The 19,091-nt window shown below is 44.1% G+C and overlaps 1 protein-coding gene across 2 annotated transcripts in view; it reads right to left on the bottom strand.

Annotated features, from left to right (window-relative positions):
- Positions 1 to 1,596: 1,596 nt before the first annotated feature.
- The window catches only part of adck1 (aarF domain containing kinase 1), a 97,336-nt gene continuing 79,841 nt past the window's right edge, over positions 1,597 to 19,091 (bottom strand). Inside the window, exons 11-12 of one of the 2 annotated variants that reach the window (XM_084915326.1) lie at positions 7,971 to 8,164; positions 1,597 to 6,933 (exon numbers count right to left, since the gene is read on the bottom strand). In XM_084915326.1, coding sequence (XP_084771452.1) covers positions 6,789 to 6,933; positions 7,971 to 8,164 — 339 coding nt within the window. In that variant the 3' untranslated portion in view covers positions 1,597 to 6,788. Of the gene's footprint in view, positions 6,934 to 7,970; positions 8,165 to 8,469; positions 13,609 to 19,091 lie in introns of those variants that run through there. The other variant, XM_084915327.1, reaches the window with a different exon arrangement.

The following is a 19,091-nucleotide window of genomic DNA, read 5'->3' as shown; positions in this document are numbered from 1 at the left end:
ATGATTATTGAATATGTATGTATTTTCTTACAGTGCAGGACCTCCTGGTAGAGGACTCAAGCTTGAGGAACACAAACATATCACCTAACAGCGGGGTTAGATGAAGATTTTCATAGATACAACCTTTAGTAACTCATATTTGTCACTAATTAGTCTTGTGATATTCCAAAACTGAACCTTTAGAGTTCTGTAATGAAGAATTTCTACCTGTGTCAAAGTCCCCTGATGAAAAAGATGAATGTGTGGTAGAAAAAGAAACAGAGTAGATCCATCAAACATACAGGTTCTTCAGTGTCTGTTACACTGCTGCAATACCAATTCCCCCTTAGGAAGAAGTAGAGTACTTAATTTACTGAATGATGGATTGATTATGCATGGCTGCCATTCACTGACCGTGTCACTGGAAGCACAAAGATAAATGCAGGAGCAGTCTGTCTGCTCAGAACTCAGCTGAAACCTATTGAACATGACATCATCATTAAGCACACACCAATCCTAAATACATATGGACAGCATTCAAAAAGCTGTAGAAGGTGAAGTGTTCTGCCTGTCCAAAGTTTGGTGTTTATTTATTGTTTGGTTTGTTTGTGCCAGCTGATTATTTCAGACACTGTTGCATAAATGAATGGAAACACACTACAGTGTAGGTGTCCAAGATAATGAAGTGTGACTGTTACCCATTTATCAGTAACAACAACATTCTGTGGCACAGAAGGAATGAAACAGGAATCACAGTGTCAGGCCTTCAAAAACACTGATTAGTGGGATACAGGTATAGTGTTTTATATTTTCATTTGATTGGTCGCAACTGCACATGATATGACTCAATTTCAGAGTAACAGCTGGAGATAATTATCAAAATAAATAATAATCACCAATAATAAAATGTAAAATGAATGGTTAAATAAACATTTTTTAAAAACGTACCATCATATATATTTATATGATAACTGGAGTCGACTACATTTTACATTTAGTTAGCTTGTAACACTCAAGTTATTTTTTATACAGTTTGTTACTGATCAGTGAGTAAATGGTAAATGGCCCGTTTCTACTTTAGCACTCAAAGCACTTTATAAAACATGCCTCATCAACAACTTGGGGTTCAGTATGCTGCATGCTAAAGTATCTTTCCCAAAGATACTTTAGCATGCAGACTGAGGCACCCAGGAATTGAACCCCCAGGTTCCATTTACCACCATCCGATCAGTAGATCTAATTATGGAACTGACCGTGCAGCTCCTGAGCTACAGCCTACAAAATTTTGAGTGGAAATCTTGTTAATAAAACTTTATCAACATCCATCGATGTCACAGTTTAACATCCTCTGATTAGTGTGTACTTTTTGGATGCAACCTTAATTTTACGATCAGACATATTTTGAGTCTAAATATAACCAAAGAAAAAATAAGACCAGTTTCCAGGTTAACAGTCTTGATTTAAAACAGTCCACCTGCTAATTATAACGTTTCAAACAAACGTGATATTCATTATGATCATTTCATTCTTTGTTGTAGTGAAATAATTTGCAAAGGCTTTTGCGTTTTATTAACCATGGTTATTGTATTTCAATAATAAAGTCAAAACACGCAGTGGTTGTTTTTCAAAACACACAAAATCATTTAATTTTTAACAGGACAAAAAAAATAAAAAATACAAATAAAATAAACACTCCGTGCTCAATAGATAAGAATAATAACATAACAATAAGCAGTCATTAACTAAAATGATAATTACTTCAAGCCATGGCACAAGGGTTAGTGCGGGATCATTTCATAGAAGAATTTCATAGAAGAATCAGTAAAGTCTCAGATAATCTCCGTCATACCAGCTGTTTCAAAGAGATGTGTAGGATTTCCTCATTATTTGCACATGCTAATTCTAAGAAGTGCAAAGTACAAACACTGTGGCCTGTGTGCTCTAACACGGTGGTGAACTGTGAAGACGTCATTGAACTTCCACTACACCCAAAGCCTTTTCTATTTGACTTGGATCCAGAAGTAAAGATGACAATAAAAATAGAAAAACTTTAATGAACATCAGTTTTTTATGCCAAACACTAAAATAATATTTTCTCCTCATAAATCAAAAGTCATCCACTGAATAAGATGAAGCGAAACTTCTGCAAAAAACAATAAAAGACATGAATGTCACAGAAACAGAAATGGAGTTCCTGTCTGTTGTAAACCATCCAGTGTCTGGTTTCTTAAAAATTGTGAATAAATACTAATATCATAATTTTTATGTGAATTTGCGATGCTCTCCAGAACTGAAGCTATTGATTTACCAGTCAGTCTGCATCCCTACCCTCACCCAGCTTTGGAATGAGACTGTGGATACAAGGGGCAGGAACGAGCTTTCTCTGAAGCTGGACTCAGGCTCAGAGATGGTGTGAAAAGTTCAGTCTCTGTCATCGCTGTACCTGTTATCTGTCAGCTCAGACAGCTTCACAGTCAGTAACACAAACTGCTGCGCTTGAGGGATGAGTGCCTAGTATTTGACCTAAGATCAACAGTACTCTGAAATGGTAAACACGGTCAGTCACCATACTATAATTCTATCATAAGCTATTTATCCATCAGATGCATTCACCATCAGCAGAAACCTCTGTGATCTGATGGAAACATCTTTCTGAGGTATTTTGTAGAGGAGCAGGAATAAGTTAGAAATACTGTCAGGACTGAGCTTCGTACAGGTTGTTCTTCTAGTTCTCAGCACCCTTCATCACTTTGTTGGCTCATAGCATTGAAACAACAGCATTTGTATCTGTGGCACTTTTAAAAAGGCTTAAAGATGTGGCACTTGGCTGCTTCACTGTTTTATTATTATGACGTCATTTCCTTTACATGTTTGTTTCGCTCCAGCAGACCTTTTTGAAATTTTAGACCGAAATATTTGACGGTAATTATGAAATAATGTTATGAGTCTCTTGGCCAAGTCAGGGTTAAAAGGCAGCTTATGATACTTCCTGTCTCAATATCAGGACTACTGAATTTCATAACATGACCGGTAATGAGAGCTAAATATTCTTACATTCATTTGGAAGCTCTGCCATCCAGAGTTATAACCGTGTGTTTTAAAGGTGCAGTATGTAAAATATAGTACCAGTCCTAAGCCCAAATAAAAGGGGAGGGTTGTGTCAGCAGTGGGATTCTGCCAAATCAAACATCAACAAGAATGAGATTTCTGCATTGGGTCAGTCAGAGCTTGGGTTAACAACTACAACCTCCGGTGTGTTGGCAAGCATGCTGTCCAAGGAAACTGTGTGCTGTTGCCCCAAACATAGGAGGAGAGGGTGAAAGCCTTGGAGGCATGGAGAAAGAAGGCAGGAGTGTGGAGGTGAGAGTAGGGACTTTACATGTACTATGGGACTGGTAAAGAAGGCAGATGTAACTGGTAACTGGAGCAGATGTTAGACAGAGTTTATGACCAGATGTTGGGTAGACATGGGTTAGCCCAGGGGTCAGCAACCTTTAACACCCAAAGAGCCACTTGGACCCGGTTTCCACGCAAAAGAAAACACTGGGAGCCGCAAATACTTGTTGACATCTAAAATGAAGATAACACTGTATATATTGTTTTTTTACTTTTATGCTTTGTGTGAACAACTAAGGTGTGTTGCTTATGAAATCCATGAAGTGCTGCAGAGAAAGTTACATTTTATTTATGTAATTAACACATTTTGAACTCTTAAAGAAATATAACAAAAGCAAAGACACCCAGCTGAACTAAAATGATCCAGCAAACAAAAACTGTTGTGAGCCGCCACCCTTATATCGCCTTTGAGCTTTTGGAGCCTTGACCTGACTTTTAAAAAATAACTGGGAAAAAAAGCACCGGAAAGCTACAGCCGGCTGTGTGCGTACAGCAACCGTGTGTGAAAAGCGTGTTCATGCAAACATTGTCGGGTCTGCCGTGATATGTTTACAATGGGACTTGTGCTCCTGAACCTCTGCGCACAGCGTCTGCAAATCGGGGCTGTACGAAGTCACTTTCATCTTTACAGGACTGTAAGCTGTCATCTGTGAGGCGTGAGCGGTGTTTGTTTTAACATAGTTCACAGTGGAGAACAGCTGCTGACATAATGTGGATCCGAAGATCCATAACTGGCCTACCTGGGGTTGAAAGTCTCGATAAATTAATAGCGTTTCGGCGGGTACACCGGCTTCCGCGAGTGTGACGCTTATTTTGAGCGATGAAGAAATAATAGAATATAATTGTATTTTTGTATTTCAATATCACAATAATCTAACAATTTAGAACTACAAGTTAAAAAAGAACTAACATAAATAAAATACACTTCAGCTAAATACTTCTAATTTATTTTCCCAAACCACGCGGAGCCGCACTATAAGGACTAAAGAGCCGCAGGTTGCCGACCCCTGGGTTAGGGTATTCTGGTGGTGTGTGGGAAGGCAGAGGTAAGTACTAAATGGCAGTAACTGAAGAAAGAAGAATATTATCCAGGAGGAGCTGAGACAGGTTCTGGGTTTTAGGGACGAGTTACCAGATGACTGGGAAAGTAAAGCCCAAGTGGTGAGTGAAACAGTCAAGAAGGTATTTAGTGTATCTCGTGGACAGAGGAAAGAAGACAAGGAGACCTCTCTTGTGGTGGAATGGGAAAGTATAGAAAGGTATTCCCAAAGAGAAGTGGAATAATCAGGGAAATGGAGAAAGCAGACAGGAGTGGCGGGATGCCAGGTGTCCAGCAAAGAGCGAGGTTTTACAGCAAAATAAACTGGAAACGAAAAGGCTTATAGTTGTATGAGTATAGAGTTATATGTGATCCCGGACAGAGAAAAGGACATGTACTGATTGGCTAGGCAGAGAGAGGAAGCTGTAATGATGTGACGTGGGTTAAGACTAAGGATAGACAGCAGAGTACTAAGACGTGTGTTTCATCTTTGTAACACACTGTTGAGGAGTAAAAGGAATACGCTGAGGGACTAATGAATGAAGAACATGAGAGAGAATCAGGAAGTGATGATTTGAAAGGAGAACGTGAGGGCCGCTACGAAGCAGAGTGGGAGGCAAATAGTCCGATGACACACCTGTGGAGGTATAAAAAGGTCCATGAGAGACTGTAGTGGACTTTTGTTAATAGAGAAGTATACAGAAGGTCAGAAGGAAATGCAATAAGTCTTTTTATGGATCTAGAGAAAACATATGCTAGGGTGCCTGAAAGTAACTGTGGTACTATGTTAGGAAGTCAGGAGTGGCAGAGACATATGTGAGGGTGGTGCAGGACATGTATGAGGACAGTGAGACAACACTGAGGTGTGAGGTAAGAGTTGTGTTTTATTGTTTGGACAGTATCTGTTAAGAAGAGTCATTATAGACAGCAAGCTTCATTTAAATCATCTACAAAGATTTTACTGCAGTTATGATTCAGAGAGAAAATATGTTTTTGACTAATTATTTTTTAATGGGATTGTACCACTTTGTGATAAAAATGGTGAATGGTCACTTACATCATTTATTTGTCCACTTTTGATATTCTTGCCAAGAACATTTGTAAATAATGAGTTTAGGACAGTGTGAGGTGATTTTCATTGAACGAGTGACTGAGGGATAGATGCAGACTACTGCATACTGTATGTAGGAAATCTGTAACTGATCTGTATCAGACTTACATTAAATTGATATTCAAATATAAACCATTTTCTTATCATTGAGAAGATCATATGACCCTAACGGTAAATGTTTTATACATGATCCAGGGGTCATGATTCGTTTCCTTCGTTTTCTTTTTCTGTCTGTCGGGTTCTTTTGGTGTCATTCTGTTTGACAGCCTGACAGCAAGAGAGGAACTGGGATATTATATGAGGAAATTAGGAGTGGCAGAGCAGCAGGTGAGGGCTGTACAGGACATAAATGAGAACAGCAAGGCAGCGGTGAGGTGTGCATAGGAGTGACAGATGGGATCAAGGTGGGGGTGGAACTACTCCAGGGATCAGCTGTTGGTTGCAATGGTGATGGGCAGGTAAAGAGATGAGCTCAGGCAGGAGTCCTCCTGGCTATGACATGTGTGGATAAAACTTTTATCTGTAGTGAGAGTGGGGGAGCAGGTGGAAGAAAGCCTGCAGAGGTGGAGGTATGCAATGAAGACAAGAGGAATAAAAGTTAATACAGCAACATTTATCTGACGTTCTCTGTCACAAATACTGTCTCACGTGCTTCTCAGAGGGGATCAAACCATCAGCCTTCCCATTGACAAACAAACCCGCTCTACCTGCTAAGCCACACCCACCCTCATGATGATGTCATGTTTGGTATGTGCCACCATCACCATGTAAAAAGATGACAACAGCACAAATTTGCTGTTGGCCAAACATTTAGGCTAGCTGCTCAGTAGATATCTGCAGGTGAGTTTTATCAGGTGTTGGTAAGAGTTACTGTTTTTCCTGCTCTATTGACCATCAATTTTAGATAATGCACCTTTAACAACTAATTAATACTAACTAATAACTAATCCGTTTGTATTTTGTATGTGTTATTCCCTACCAAATATAAACTGCGATATTTCATTTTTAAGCTAAAATTAAAAGTTCAGGTTTCCAGATGTCTCGGAGCTCATGTTTTAGGATCCATCTCTGCACTACAGAACCTACAGGAGAATGTTTTTTCACGTCATAAAATTCCCAACAATAGTGACCTGCTGAAAATGCAATGTACAGCATACTGAGTAAATTACAGATAACGATGTTACAATCATTATCTGAACACTAATGAGTGGACACTTGAGGTAAAAGATGAATTTAAAAACAAGGTTGACATCCAAATATGTCTCAGTGTAGTAATGGCATCAGAATGGTCATGGATCCTTTCAGCCACAGAAACAGTTCATACATGTAGAGTTTCCACAGGCTGAGAGACTCGGCCAGCGTGATCTGCACACGCCTTCTCCTGCTCTGAGCTTTAGTCCTCTTGTGCCTGTCAGACAAAGCAGAAGAACGAGGAAGTGGTTATGGCTTTGGCACAATCTGGGTCATAAAATCAAGATTTCTCTCAAAAGCCATTTCTCATGAGTTTCACACAAAATCACAGACAATGGCACGAGCCATCATCTGTTTACCACTGTGGGAATAGTGAGGACCTTCGCACTGTGATGCACAGAAGAATGAATCAATGTGCTCTGTACATGTTCAAAGTGTTAGGAAAATACATTTTAAAATGTTGTTGCCGAACACACAAACAGAATAAGGTGCAATCAAAAGAAACCAAATTTATTTGTAAAGTTTTGTTGTTTTTTTGTTTTTTGGATGACAATGGTAAGATGTTAATGAACACCCAAATGAGAATTTACTTTCATCAGCAGCCCATGGAGCCCTTCACTTCAAGCCCAGGTTCTTATACCATTAGTCATGGATGAATTGGTATTGAATATTTGGATTCTTGACATTGTTCATCTAAATGGAACCAACCTGCAGCCCAACTGGACCTTTGGGTAGTTTCATAGATGTAGTTATCTTTAGCCACATTCCCTCACTATCCTCTGTTCATTTAAGCTGCACAAACCCAGTGAGATGTGCTGTCCACATTGGAGAGTCCATTTGGTTCTTGGGTGTCCTATTTCAATTTTTAAAAACTGATGCAATTAGAACAGGTGATACCACATTTTATCAAAAGGTTTTTTCAGTGCTCCAAAGAGCACAAAGAATATTTCATTCACCTCCATTACATGTATGAAATCTAAGTCTTGGTCAAACTGTCACTCAAAGTAACCTCCACATGTTTGCAACATACAGCAAACAAAACACCCTGGTTATTATATTTCATTCTTTTTCCACCTACCATAAAGCAAAAAGTTTGCAGTTTGAAAACAAGGTAACCTCTAAAGAGCCGTCACTCATGTAAATTCTGTTACCAGTGAAACGTGTCAAAACTCACAGACCAGCCAAGACTTTGATATGTTAACAGATTCTTATGTCATGTCTTATGTCACCTCCTTCTGAAAGTATATTTCTTACCTGGCTATGGCTCGTATGCAGCAGCGGGACATGTTGATGAAAGATGAGGATGAGGCCCTGGTCTGTAGCGTGGTCTCAATGCCTCGCAGCAGGTCATTGGTCTTCAGCAGCAACAGCATCTGCCGGGGAACTCTGTTCAACAAGTCGCTGATCTGGGGCAGGTACAGGCCTGCATTGGTCCTTATCTCAATATCCTGCCAAGTAAGACACGCAACAGGAAAAGTAAAACTCAGGTTGCATGTATATGTGTAAGTCCATCAATGGCTGCTTATACCCATGTATCCATTGGCACAAGTGTGAGTGTGAAAAAGATAAAACACTTGAAGTGGACAGAACAAGGAGAAGGAATTGGCTGATCTTATCAAACTGTAATATTTTCATATAATCAGACGAAGCAGGCCCCCGGGTCAAAGTATTGTTACTGACTATTAATAATGGCTCGTGGCTACATACGACAGATGACACTGACAGTGTAGGCTGATCAGTTTCTTCAAGTCACTACTTTGGCTCTCGGAGGAGGCGGACGCACTTTTTCTCCTCTCCCTTATCTTCCCTGCTTATGTCCTTGTCTAGTCTTGTGTGTTTTTTTTGTATTACTTTCCCTGGAACACTCTCTCACAGTCTGTTTCTAAAACCTAAAGAGAATTATGGATTTGATCAACTGGTCTCTGAATGCTATTGACACCCTTTTCTCAACGAGAAGTTTGGGCTCGGGAGAGCCCGAGTGCCCTGGAGGTACTTTCCCTGCCGGATACACGATGGACGGGTGGCAGACATGGAGGATGTCTGCCACCCGGGACTGTCGATCGAGGACGCTGAAGATATCTACCTATTCGGAACCATGATAACAGGGTTCTTGCTGATCGGAGCTGGCTTGGCCCTGGCTTATCGGAGAATTAAGAAAGCGGAACCGGCTGTTCAAACCCCCCCAAGGCTGCCCGCTGGGATTGAAACGATGGGACGAGGTGCGGCTTCTCAGAAAGGGCTCACTGAATGCAGCATGGTTAAAAGCTTGGAGGCGCTAACGGCTGCAGTGAAGGCTCAGAATAACACCTGTCAGCATATATTGGATTACATCAGGGAAGAATCCACTCGGAACAACACCTCTGGGCGGAAGCTGGATTACATCGCGGATCAGTTGGCTGCGGTCATGAGGTCTCAGAATCTGCTCTGTGAGCAAAAGCCTGAAAAGACCACGGAATTGAAGGTAAATAACATCATGGAGAAACTCGCAGCTATCCAACGGGAGATTGAGAGACCAGTGTCGGAGTGTTAAAAACAGCTTGAAATTCTCATGAGTTGTAAAAGAAAAATCACCATTATACTGCGGCTACCCCTTCGGCGCCAGCTGTGGGCTCAAGGCCGGAGCCGAACAACAACACCCTGATAACGACTGTGTTGAGTCTGTTCCTTCCCATTCCCTACAAGGCCACCTGGGTTGGCTGGAAGACTGTTTACTTAGCCTGGCAGGTCGAAGGACACTGTCTCAGCTGAACTATGGACACGCACACACAGACATATACTGATACTGATAAGCACTCACTGACGCATCACCCTCCCTACCACGGATCCAACGCCACCTCCAACGCTTACCTCCCCTCTGATGTGGACATCGGGTCAGCTGGAGGCGCAGTCGAAAGATTGCAGCGGTCCCAGATCAGATGTACACACTGGAACTCTTTCCCATGTTGCTGTCTGTGTTTATTGTGCTATGGTGTGTTGATATCTGTGCATTCCTGTATTATCCTTCTGTGTTACACATTTCGATGTTTTTTTTCCTCGCTACCTAGCCTGACCTGTCTCCCCAATGTGATGTTTGTGTATTGTATGTACGGTCGGCAAAATTTAAAAGATTAAACTGTTAAATTCTGTTGTTATGCTGTAAATACATAGCTAAAATTTGACTCACTTATTATAATATGACATGCAAAAGTGATGGGACAAAAGCTATGAATGTTTTTTATGAGTATAGAACATCTGGGAACCAAAAAGGTGCTGCTGAACTAGGCCCCGGTCCGGATGGGCCTGGGCCCCCTTTCCCTGGCGGGTTGCAGAGTATGGGGGTGCCTACTGGGGTCAGCGGGGGAGCTGGCCCCAGGGAGGGGCCACTTGCCCCTCCCTTCCTTCCTTCCCTTCCCATCTCCAGCTGCCTCCCTCTTCCCGCTCCACCACAATCACCCACACATTCAGGGCCTTGGAGTAAAGGTGTGTCACCAGGGTGCAGGCGAGGCATCCCCCCCCCTTGTCCCCTTCTGGCTGCCTGTGCCTCAATTTTATCTCACAACTTAGACATTCACATTACTCACACTCTCATAACACATACATATAGGATCTTGGGGGTGGGCACGCTACACGGAATCCAAAAGACCATCAGGGTGTACACCTCACCCCTGGCGTCGTTGCCCACCCCTCAATTTTAAATACACGTAGACACTGAGAGCTATCAGGAGGGGCTATGCGCTTACCTGCTGCTCTCTGGCAGGTAGCTCCATGCCCTCCTGGGTTTTAAATGCACCTTAGACCACACATGCATCAACACTACATATGAGCGGGCGGAGGGAGGTTTGGAGTCTTCACACACCCCCGTTCTCTGTTGCCTGTTGGAGCGGGGGGGCTGGGAGGAGGAGTTGGCCGTCCGATTGGGGTCTGGAATGTGGGGCCTCCCTGCTGCTGCGGAGTCGGGGCGGTCTGCTTCTCTCCACCCCAGGGAAAAGGGTAACACCACCTGGGTCTGGGTGCAGTTTCCACCCCGGGGGCAAGGGTACCTGGACCCAGGGCTTAGAGTACGCTTGGGGAGTGTGATTGTGTGTACAGTGTCTCTCTATGTCTGTCTCCACGTGGGGTGAGTGTTGAGTAAGTGCATATGAGAGCATGAGGGTGGGAATGGATGTTTGTATCTGTGTGTGCCTGTATGTCTGTGTCTATATGTCAGGTTGGGTATCAGACGCCACCTCTCTGGGGACATCTCAGGTCCTCCAAGGTATGGAGGCCTATCTCCCCCCACCACTCCCCCTGCCAGTGGCAGACGCCCTCAGACATCGGTGCGTTGGTGGTTCTTTGTGTCCAGGGTGGGTGTCCAGGTACACACCGGCTCACTCCTTGGTGGCTGCTTGTCGGGGCCTGGAGCCTGGGGCTCGCTCGAGCCACTTCGGAGGTGGGGTGCCCCCGGCCTCTCGGCCTGGGGCTCGGTCACTCTGGCGCAGCTGGCTGCCGGCGGAGCTCACGGGCACGTCACTGCAACCCCCCCTGGCTTCTGCTCCGCGGCTGCTGAGTGACCCCTCATCTGGGACTCTCCTCAGCTCTTTCTGGGACAGTGGCGCGGCTGCCCCTCCGTTGGTCTTCCTTGGTCTCTTGTGTTCTGGGGGCCTCTGGATGTCTCTGGACCTGGATCTCCTCCATACCTGCTTCATGCCCTGGAGGACGAGGCTGTGGCCCCCCCGCACCCTCTAGCAGATCGTTACATGAAGGAACCTTTTAAAAACAAGCGCGTTCATGCTCACAGGTGTACACACGGGTGCTCATACACACAAACTACACCCTTTTTGGCTCCTACCTCAAAGGACACTGTGCGCTGTCGATCTTACGTGCTGCACAATAATGTTTAATATTTAGTATTTACTGTCATATTCCCATATATCATTGCGATGATGTTGTTTATTATATTGCTCTGTCTTTTTTTGCTTGTTTTCTCTTTTTTCTTTCTCAACAGGTGAACCAGGTGATTGATAGATGTATTTTTTGTCTGTTTGTTTTGTTGGTTTTTGTTTTTTGCCCTTTATCACCGTCCCTCTTCCTCGCTGTTTTTCTTTCCCTCTTTCTTTCTCCCCTTTCTTTTCCCCAGTCATGTCTGTCCCGTGTGTAGCAAGTGAAAATAAAATAAAATAAACAATAAAAGGTGAATCAAATAGACCATTACGGCAAGGCTGGGATGGTCCATTTGGTAAAGTAAATCCGTTGGGCATCTTTCTTCGCCTTTAGACAATAATTCTGATGCAAAAGAACCAAACGGGACAGGCAAAAAAAAAAAAAAAGGAAAAAGGTGTGGGGCGGGAACTCAGCTTTCACTTTATTTCTAAAGCACTTTAAAACAACATAACACCTGATCAAAGCACTGTACAAAAAGGAAAATAACAAATAAGAGAACAAGGAGAACAAGTACATACAAAGGGCAGGAAGTTTAACACATATTACAACTCACACTGGGTTACAAGCCAAGGAGAAAAGGTGTGTTTTTAAATGAGATTTAAAAACAGCAAGAGATGCCTGACCTCCAGGAGCAGTCAAAAGCACCTGGTTAGCTGCTCTAAGAGCACGTGACGGCATATAAGGGACAGTGAGACAATTAAGAGACTTAAAAACAAGTAAAAGAATTTTAAAATGGATTCGAAACTTTACAGGAAGCCAGTGAAGGGACAGCGTGGGTAAAAACGGGGTTATGTGCTCTCGTTTACTTGTACCAGTTAAAAGTCGTCCAGTAGTGTTTTGTACCAGCCGCAGATATGAGAGGGAGGCCTGGCTAATTCCAATTAACCGAGAATCACAATAATCCAGACGAGAGGTGATAAATGCATGGATCAGAGTGTCTAGGTTAGCAGGGCTTAATTTTTGACAGCCGCCTCAACTGAAATATGTTTGTCAAGTTTTAGGCTGGTATCCATTTTCACGCCAAATAAGAAAGGTCAAAGGCAGGGACACAGCTGGAGGCACTGGATTTAAAAAGCATGACCTCAGTCCTTTTTTCAATAAATTAGGAAAATTTAGCGCCATCTACCCCCTGATCTCACTGAGACAATCAAAGAGAGGCTGAACAGAACCACTATGCTTTAAAGGGCATAGAAAGCATCGAGATTAAAGCATAATCTCATAATCACAGGTTTAAAAAAATTAAAAGCACTTGATGTATATGGTATTAACACAAATTTCCTAAAGGAACATATGGATTTGCTTGTACATCCAACAACTCATGTTTTGAATATGTCATTCGAACATTCCATTGTTCCAACAGATTGGAAAATTGCTGCAGTTACACCAATTTTCAAAGCAGGTGTGAAGACTGACATGGCTAATTATCGCCCCATAAGCATACTCCCGGTTATATCTAAAATAGCTGAGAAGTGGGTGGTTAAACTCCTCACTGCTCACCTAGAAAACACCCAACCCTCATTACATCCATTGCAGTTTGGCTTTCGGGCACATCACTCCACAGACACTGCCCTGTGTGTGTTAGTGGAGAACTTGAAGAGCTTGCTGGACAAGAGTACCTGTGTTGGAGCTGTATTTTTAGATCTGAAGAAGGCTTTCGACTAAACCATCAGATATTGTTGTCCAGATTGACTCGGTTTAATATCTCCAGTCAGGCTCTTCAGTGGTTTGCCTCATATCTGTCACACAGGAAACAGATTTATTTAGACTGTGATACAGGGGTTCCTCAAGGATCTGTTCTTGGGCCCTTATTGTTCTCTCTTTTTATCAATAACTGTTGAGGAGTACTTGGTGAGGGCTAGTTCTTTTACGTTCAGCAGCTAACAAGATGGTGTATCGGTCAGGATACAGGAAGGAGGACAAGACGCTTCCACTTTGCTGGATTGTCACTGCCAGCTGTTTTATTGCCACCTAGATGCTCAGTGTTGACAGCAGTCTGTAGTAACAAACAAGTTGCCATGAGTATATAAATATATACAGCAACAGCTTCACTAAGATGAACATAAAATATTAAATGAAATAAACCAACACATCCATCTGAATATATGCATAACATAACATATATGATTCGAACTATGCCAATCTTACATCTCTTGCTCCAAACACAGAAAGGACACAATTAAACACAGTGAGAATGTCATACATACAGACCAAACATCCTCCAGCTTCTCTCTTCTGAGGGGCACCAGACAGGGATGCCCACTCTCCCCTTCACTGTTTGCAATTTTTATTGAGCCACTAGCAGCAGCAATTAGACAGGCTACAACAATTAAGGGCATAAAATGTAAGAATATAGAACATAAAATCAGCCTTTATGTGGATGATGTGTTACTTTTTCTCCAAAACTCACAAACCAATATCTCTGGGGTAATTGCATTGATAAATTCTTTCTCAAGTGTCTCAGATTATTCAATTAACTGGTCGAAATCAACAGTTCTTCCGATTAATTGCTCCTTCCATAATTCTTCTCCTTCCCCACTGCAATGTGGAAATATAAAATATTTAGGTATTAATGTCTCTCCTAAACTTTCAGAATTAACTAAATTAAACCACATCCCACTTTTAAAAACAGTAGAAGGCGACCTGGCTAGATGGAAATCTTTACCCATATCACTCATGGGAAGGGTCGCCGCTATAAAAATGATGATCTTGCCAAAAATAAACTATTTATTTTCAATGATCCCAAATAAGCCATCACAAGATTGGTTCAGATCTCTAGACTCGTACATTTCTAAATTCCTTTGGAAAGATAAACCCCCACGTATCAGCTTAAAAACACTACAAAGGACCAAGGATAAAGGAGGATTAAATCTGCCTAACTTTAATCACTATTTTTTAGCCAACAGGCTTCAGTTCATCTCTAGATGGTTTAAACACACCTTCTTAGATAAACCTTGGATAGATGTAGAACAGGCACTATGTAATAACCTAGAAATTTCAGACCTACCATTTATCAGCTCAAACATCAAACGACATGAATGCTTTAAAAGCATCAATATTAGCTCTTCTCTGACAGCATGGTGGGAGTTTCTAAAAATGACAGAGTCTTCATTAATCCCATGCAAACGTACACCTATCTGGAACAACCCGGACATATTACAAAACAATAATATGATAAACTTTCCAGATTGGAGTTGCAAAGGAATTGAATACTTAGAACATATGTTGGAAGGAACAGACTTTATTTCGTTTGACAGACTAGTTACACAATATGGGATCAACAAGAAACGATTTTTGGAATATCAACAAATTAAATCCATAGTAAAAAAGAAATTTAATCCCAGTGAAGCTGAATTACAAACACCACCAAGTGTGGTACAATTTTTTAGTCTAAAACCCCCCAAATTATTGTCTAAAATATACAGAACACTTTCTAAAATAAATGAATCAATATCCCTTCCTATTGCAAAATGGGAAGCAGATTTATCAATCAACTTAGACCCAAACCTTTGGTCTCCGATATGCTTAAAAACCTTTCAATGGATCAGAAATCCCAGTTTGCAATTAATACAATACAAAATATTACACAGAGTGCACTATACTGGTCATAGGATGTTCAAGATGGGCTATACGCCTTCCAACAACTGCTCACACTGCACAGCAAATACACCGGACAATTACATCCACGCTCTTTGGTTCTGTCCACCAGTTCAGAAATTTTGGCGTGAGATATGTGAAGACTTATCAAAGTGTCTGAAATGTAACATTCCAGCCTCCCCTTTAGTATGCTTGCTGGGCAACTTGGATGAGGTCACTGCAGAAATAAACACAGCCCACGTTGTTTTCACTGCCCTATGCATTGCCAAGAAAATGGTCCTCATTAACTGGAAAAATAAAAATAATCTTAATTCTAACCAATATAAAAACCATCTAATAGATCACATTAGTCTTGATACAACCTCTGCCATCACATTTGATCAATCCCTTTAGGCTCCTTTGATCGGCTTCATCACCTAGTGGGGGTGGGGGGTCATGGTTTGGTCCTGCCTTCGCTATTGTGGTTGATATGGGGGTAGGGACGGCGTTAGGGCGTCTGGGGAGTCCCTAGGGACGTTTCCCTAGAGGGCCTAACCTGGGGGATGTGGCCATGACCTGGTTAGAAGCTCTGGGGCTCTTGGATGGTGTTTTCCTTGTGGCTGCGTACAGCGGAGATGGGGGAGGGTCTGTGCTGGCGGACGTTGGTTACTGGCCTGGTAGCCTGGCTGCGCCGGGAAGGGTCCGGGACGGGCGTGGAGGCTTGGGGGTCTGGGGATGCTCCGCCCCCCGGTCTGGGGTGCTGGCCGGGCCTTGGGGGCTTGGGTCCTGGCTGTTGTGTCGCCGGAGCAGTGGGCGGGTGGGTGCAGGGGGGCTCAGCCCCAGTGCAGGGGACCTCTGGTGCATCGGCCCAACTAGGGGGCTCTCTAACTGGTGGGGAGGTTGTTATATCTTTGCAGGTGGTCTCCTCACTACAGGAGCTCACTCTCCAGGTGGGGGAGAGATATAGGAGAGGGGGAGAATGAACTCAACCTGGGTGTCTATTGTTTTGTGTAGTTTGGGAGATGATTGGATGATGGGGTGGGTGCAGTTTTCTCTGGGGTGGAGTCGGGTGGGCTGCCCCGGACTCTGTGGGGCTGGGCGGTGCTGCTGCTGCGGGCCCCGGTCCGGATGGGCCTGGGCCCCCTTGCCCTGGTGGGTTCCAGAGTGTGGGGGTGCCTACTGGGGTCAGCGGGGGAGCTGGCCCCAGGGAGGGGCCGCTTGCCCCTCCCTTTCTTCCCTCCCCATCCTCAGCTGCCTCCCTATTCCCGCTCTACCACACCCACCCACACACGCAGGGCTTGGGGTGCAGGTATGTCACCAGGGTGCAGGGGAGGCACTCCCCCTCTGTCCCCTTCTGGCCGCCTGTGCCTCAATTTTATTCTGCAACCTAGACATCCACATTACTCACACTCTCACATAACACATACATATAGGGCCTTGGGGGTGGGCACGTTTTACAGCATCCAGAGGATGGTCGGTGTACTCCAACCCACCTCTGGCGCTGGTGCCCTACCCTCAATTTTAAATGCATTTAGACACTAAGGGTTTTCGGGAGGAGCCGTGCTGCTCTCTGAGAGGAAGCTAGTACCATGCTCTCCTGAGTTTTAAATGCACTTTAGAACAGCACACAGCAACACTACATATGAGCGGGCGTAGGGAGGTTTGAGGTCTTCACTCACCCCGGTTCTGTTAGCCGTCTAGGGCTGGGGGGCTGGGAGGAGGTGCTGGCCGTCAGACTGGGGTCTGGGATGCGGGGCCTCCCTGCTACTGCAGATAAGGAGGTGGTCCGCTTGCCTCCACCACAGAGAGAAGGGTTACATCTCCTGGGTCTAGGTGCGGCTTGCCCCTCTGAGGGCGGACATATCTCAGCCTCCATCACTCTCAGCACTGGAGCCCCCCAGGGGTGTGTTCTGAGCCCCCTGCTGTACTCTCTGTACACATATGACTGTGTGGCCACTACCAGCTCCACCACCATCATCAAGTTTGCTGACGACACCGTCGTGGTGGGCCTGATCTCTGATAACAACGAGACAGCCTACCTGAAGGAGATTAGGAATCTGGAGAACTGGTGCCAGAGGAACAACCTCCTTCTAAACGTCAGTAAGACAAAGGAGCTGATAGTGGACTTCAGCACTAAGCAGGAGAGGAACTACCAGACCCCCGTCATCAACGAGTGCCCAGTGGAGAGAGTGGACAGCTTCAAATACCTCGGAGTTCACATCACGCAGGACCTGTCATGGTCCTGTCACATCAACACCGTGGTGAAAAAGGCCCATCAGCATCTCTACCACCTTAGACGCTTGAGAGACTTCCAACTGCCCTCCAAGGTGCTCAGGAACTTTTACTCGTTTCCTTCGTTTTACTCAGGAAGATCGTGAAGGACCTCAGCCAACCCAACAACGGACTGTTCTCTCTGCTGAGGTCAGGAAAGCGATTCCGCTCCCTGAAGACCAACACAGAGAGACTGAGGAGGAGCTTCTTCCCGCAGGCGATACGGTCTCTCAATCACACCACCACACAGTACTGACCCACACATATGGTTCTTACACACACACTGGACATTCTGGACATTGTTTTTCACTTCATCACTTAATCACTTTAAGCATATTTGCACTGCACAAGACACTAAATAATGTGGCTTGCACAACACTGGTCATTATAGTCTTCATTTCCAGTTAATACTTGTACAGCTGCTGTTATTGTATATATATATATATTTATATTTATATTTCTTCATACATTCTTATATAGTTCTATACTGTGTATTGTGTATTTGTTGTACAGTTATTTTATTTTTCAACTTTAATTTATATATTTTATCTTATTCTTTCCCAGTTAAATTTACCCTTCATTCTAATTTGTGTTGTACAGTTATTTCATTTTTAACTTTAATTTTTATATTTTATTTTATTCCTTCCTAGTTAAATTTACCCTTTTTAATTTTCATATTTATTTCCTATCTTATTCATAGCCTTTTCTTTTTTTCTTTAGGTCACGAGCAGTTGTCTAAGCATTTCACTGCATACCGTACTGTGTATGACTGTGTACATGACAAATAAAATTTGAATTTGAATTTGATTTGATTTGATTTACCTGGACCTGGGATATAGAGTATGTTTGGGGAGTGCGACTGTCTGTACAGTGTCTATTTGTGTCTGTCTACACGTTGGGTGAGTGCCGAGTATTTGGTTGTGTATATGGGGGTGGGAATGCACGTTTGTGTCCGCATGTGCCTGTTCGTCTGTGTCTATATGTCAGGTTGGGTCTTAGACTCCACCTCTCTGGGAACATCTCAGGCCCTCTAAAGTACGGAGGCCTATCTCCCCTCACCACACTCCCTGCCGGTGGCTGATGCCCTCAGACGTTGGTGTGTTGGTGGTCCTTGTCGTCTGGGGCTGGGCGCTCATGTATGTACCGGCTCACTCCTGGTGGCCGATTGGCGGGGCCGGGCGCCTGTGGGCCTGAGGGCTCCTTCCGGGGGGTGGGGTGCCCTCAGGCCTCTGGCCTCTGGGCCTGAAGCTCGGTCCTCTCTGGCACAGCTGGCTGCTGACAGAGCCCGCTTGCACGCCACTGCAACCCCCTCTGGCCTCTGCTCCGTAGCTGTGGGGTGACCTCTCGTTTGGGGCTCTACTCAGCTCTTCCCAGGAGGGTGGCACGGTTCCCCCCCCCCCCCCCCCCCCTTTGGTGGTCCTCCTCGGGTCCTTGTACTCTGGGGCCTCTGGATATCTGGGGCCTGGATCTCCTCCATACCTGCTTCATACCCTGGTGGACGGGGCTATGGCTCCCCACACTCCCTAGCAGATCGTTACATGGAGAAACCTTTGGAATACAAGCATGCTGATCCACACAGGTGTACACACAGGTGTACACACGGGTGTTCACAGACGTGGACTACACCTTTCT

This window comes from Perissodus microlepis, chromosome 19 (genome assembly GCF_051167445.1).
Source record: "Perissodus microlepis isolate ML-2025 ecotype Zambia chromosome 19, ASM5116744v1, whole genome shotgun sequence".
Classification (NCBI taxonomy): Eukaryota; Metazoa; Chordata; class Actinopteri; order Cichliformes; family Cichlidae; genus Perissodus; species Perissodus microlepis.
This window is presented reverse-complemented; position numbering and strand designations above follow the sequence as displayed.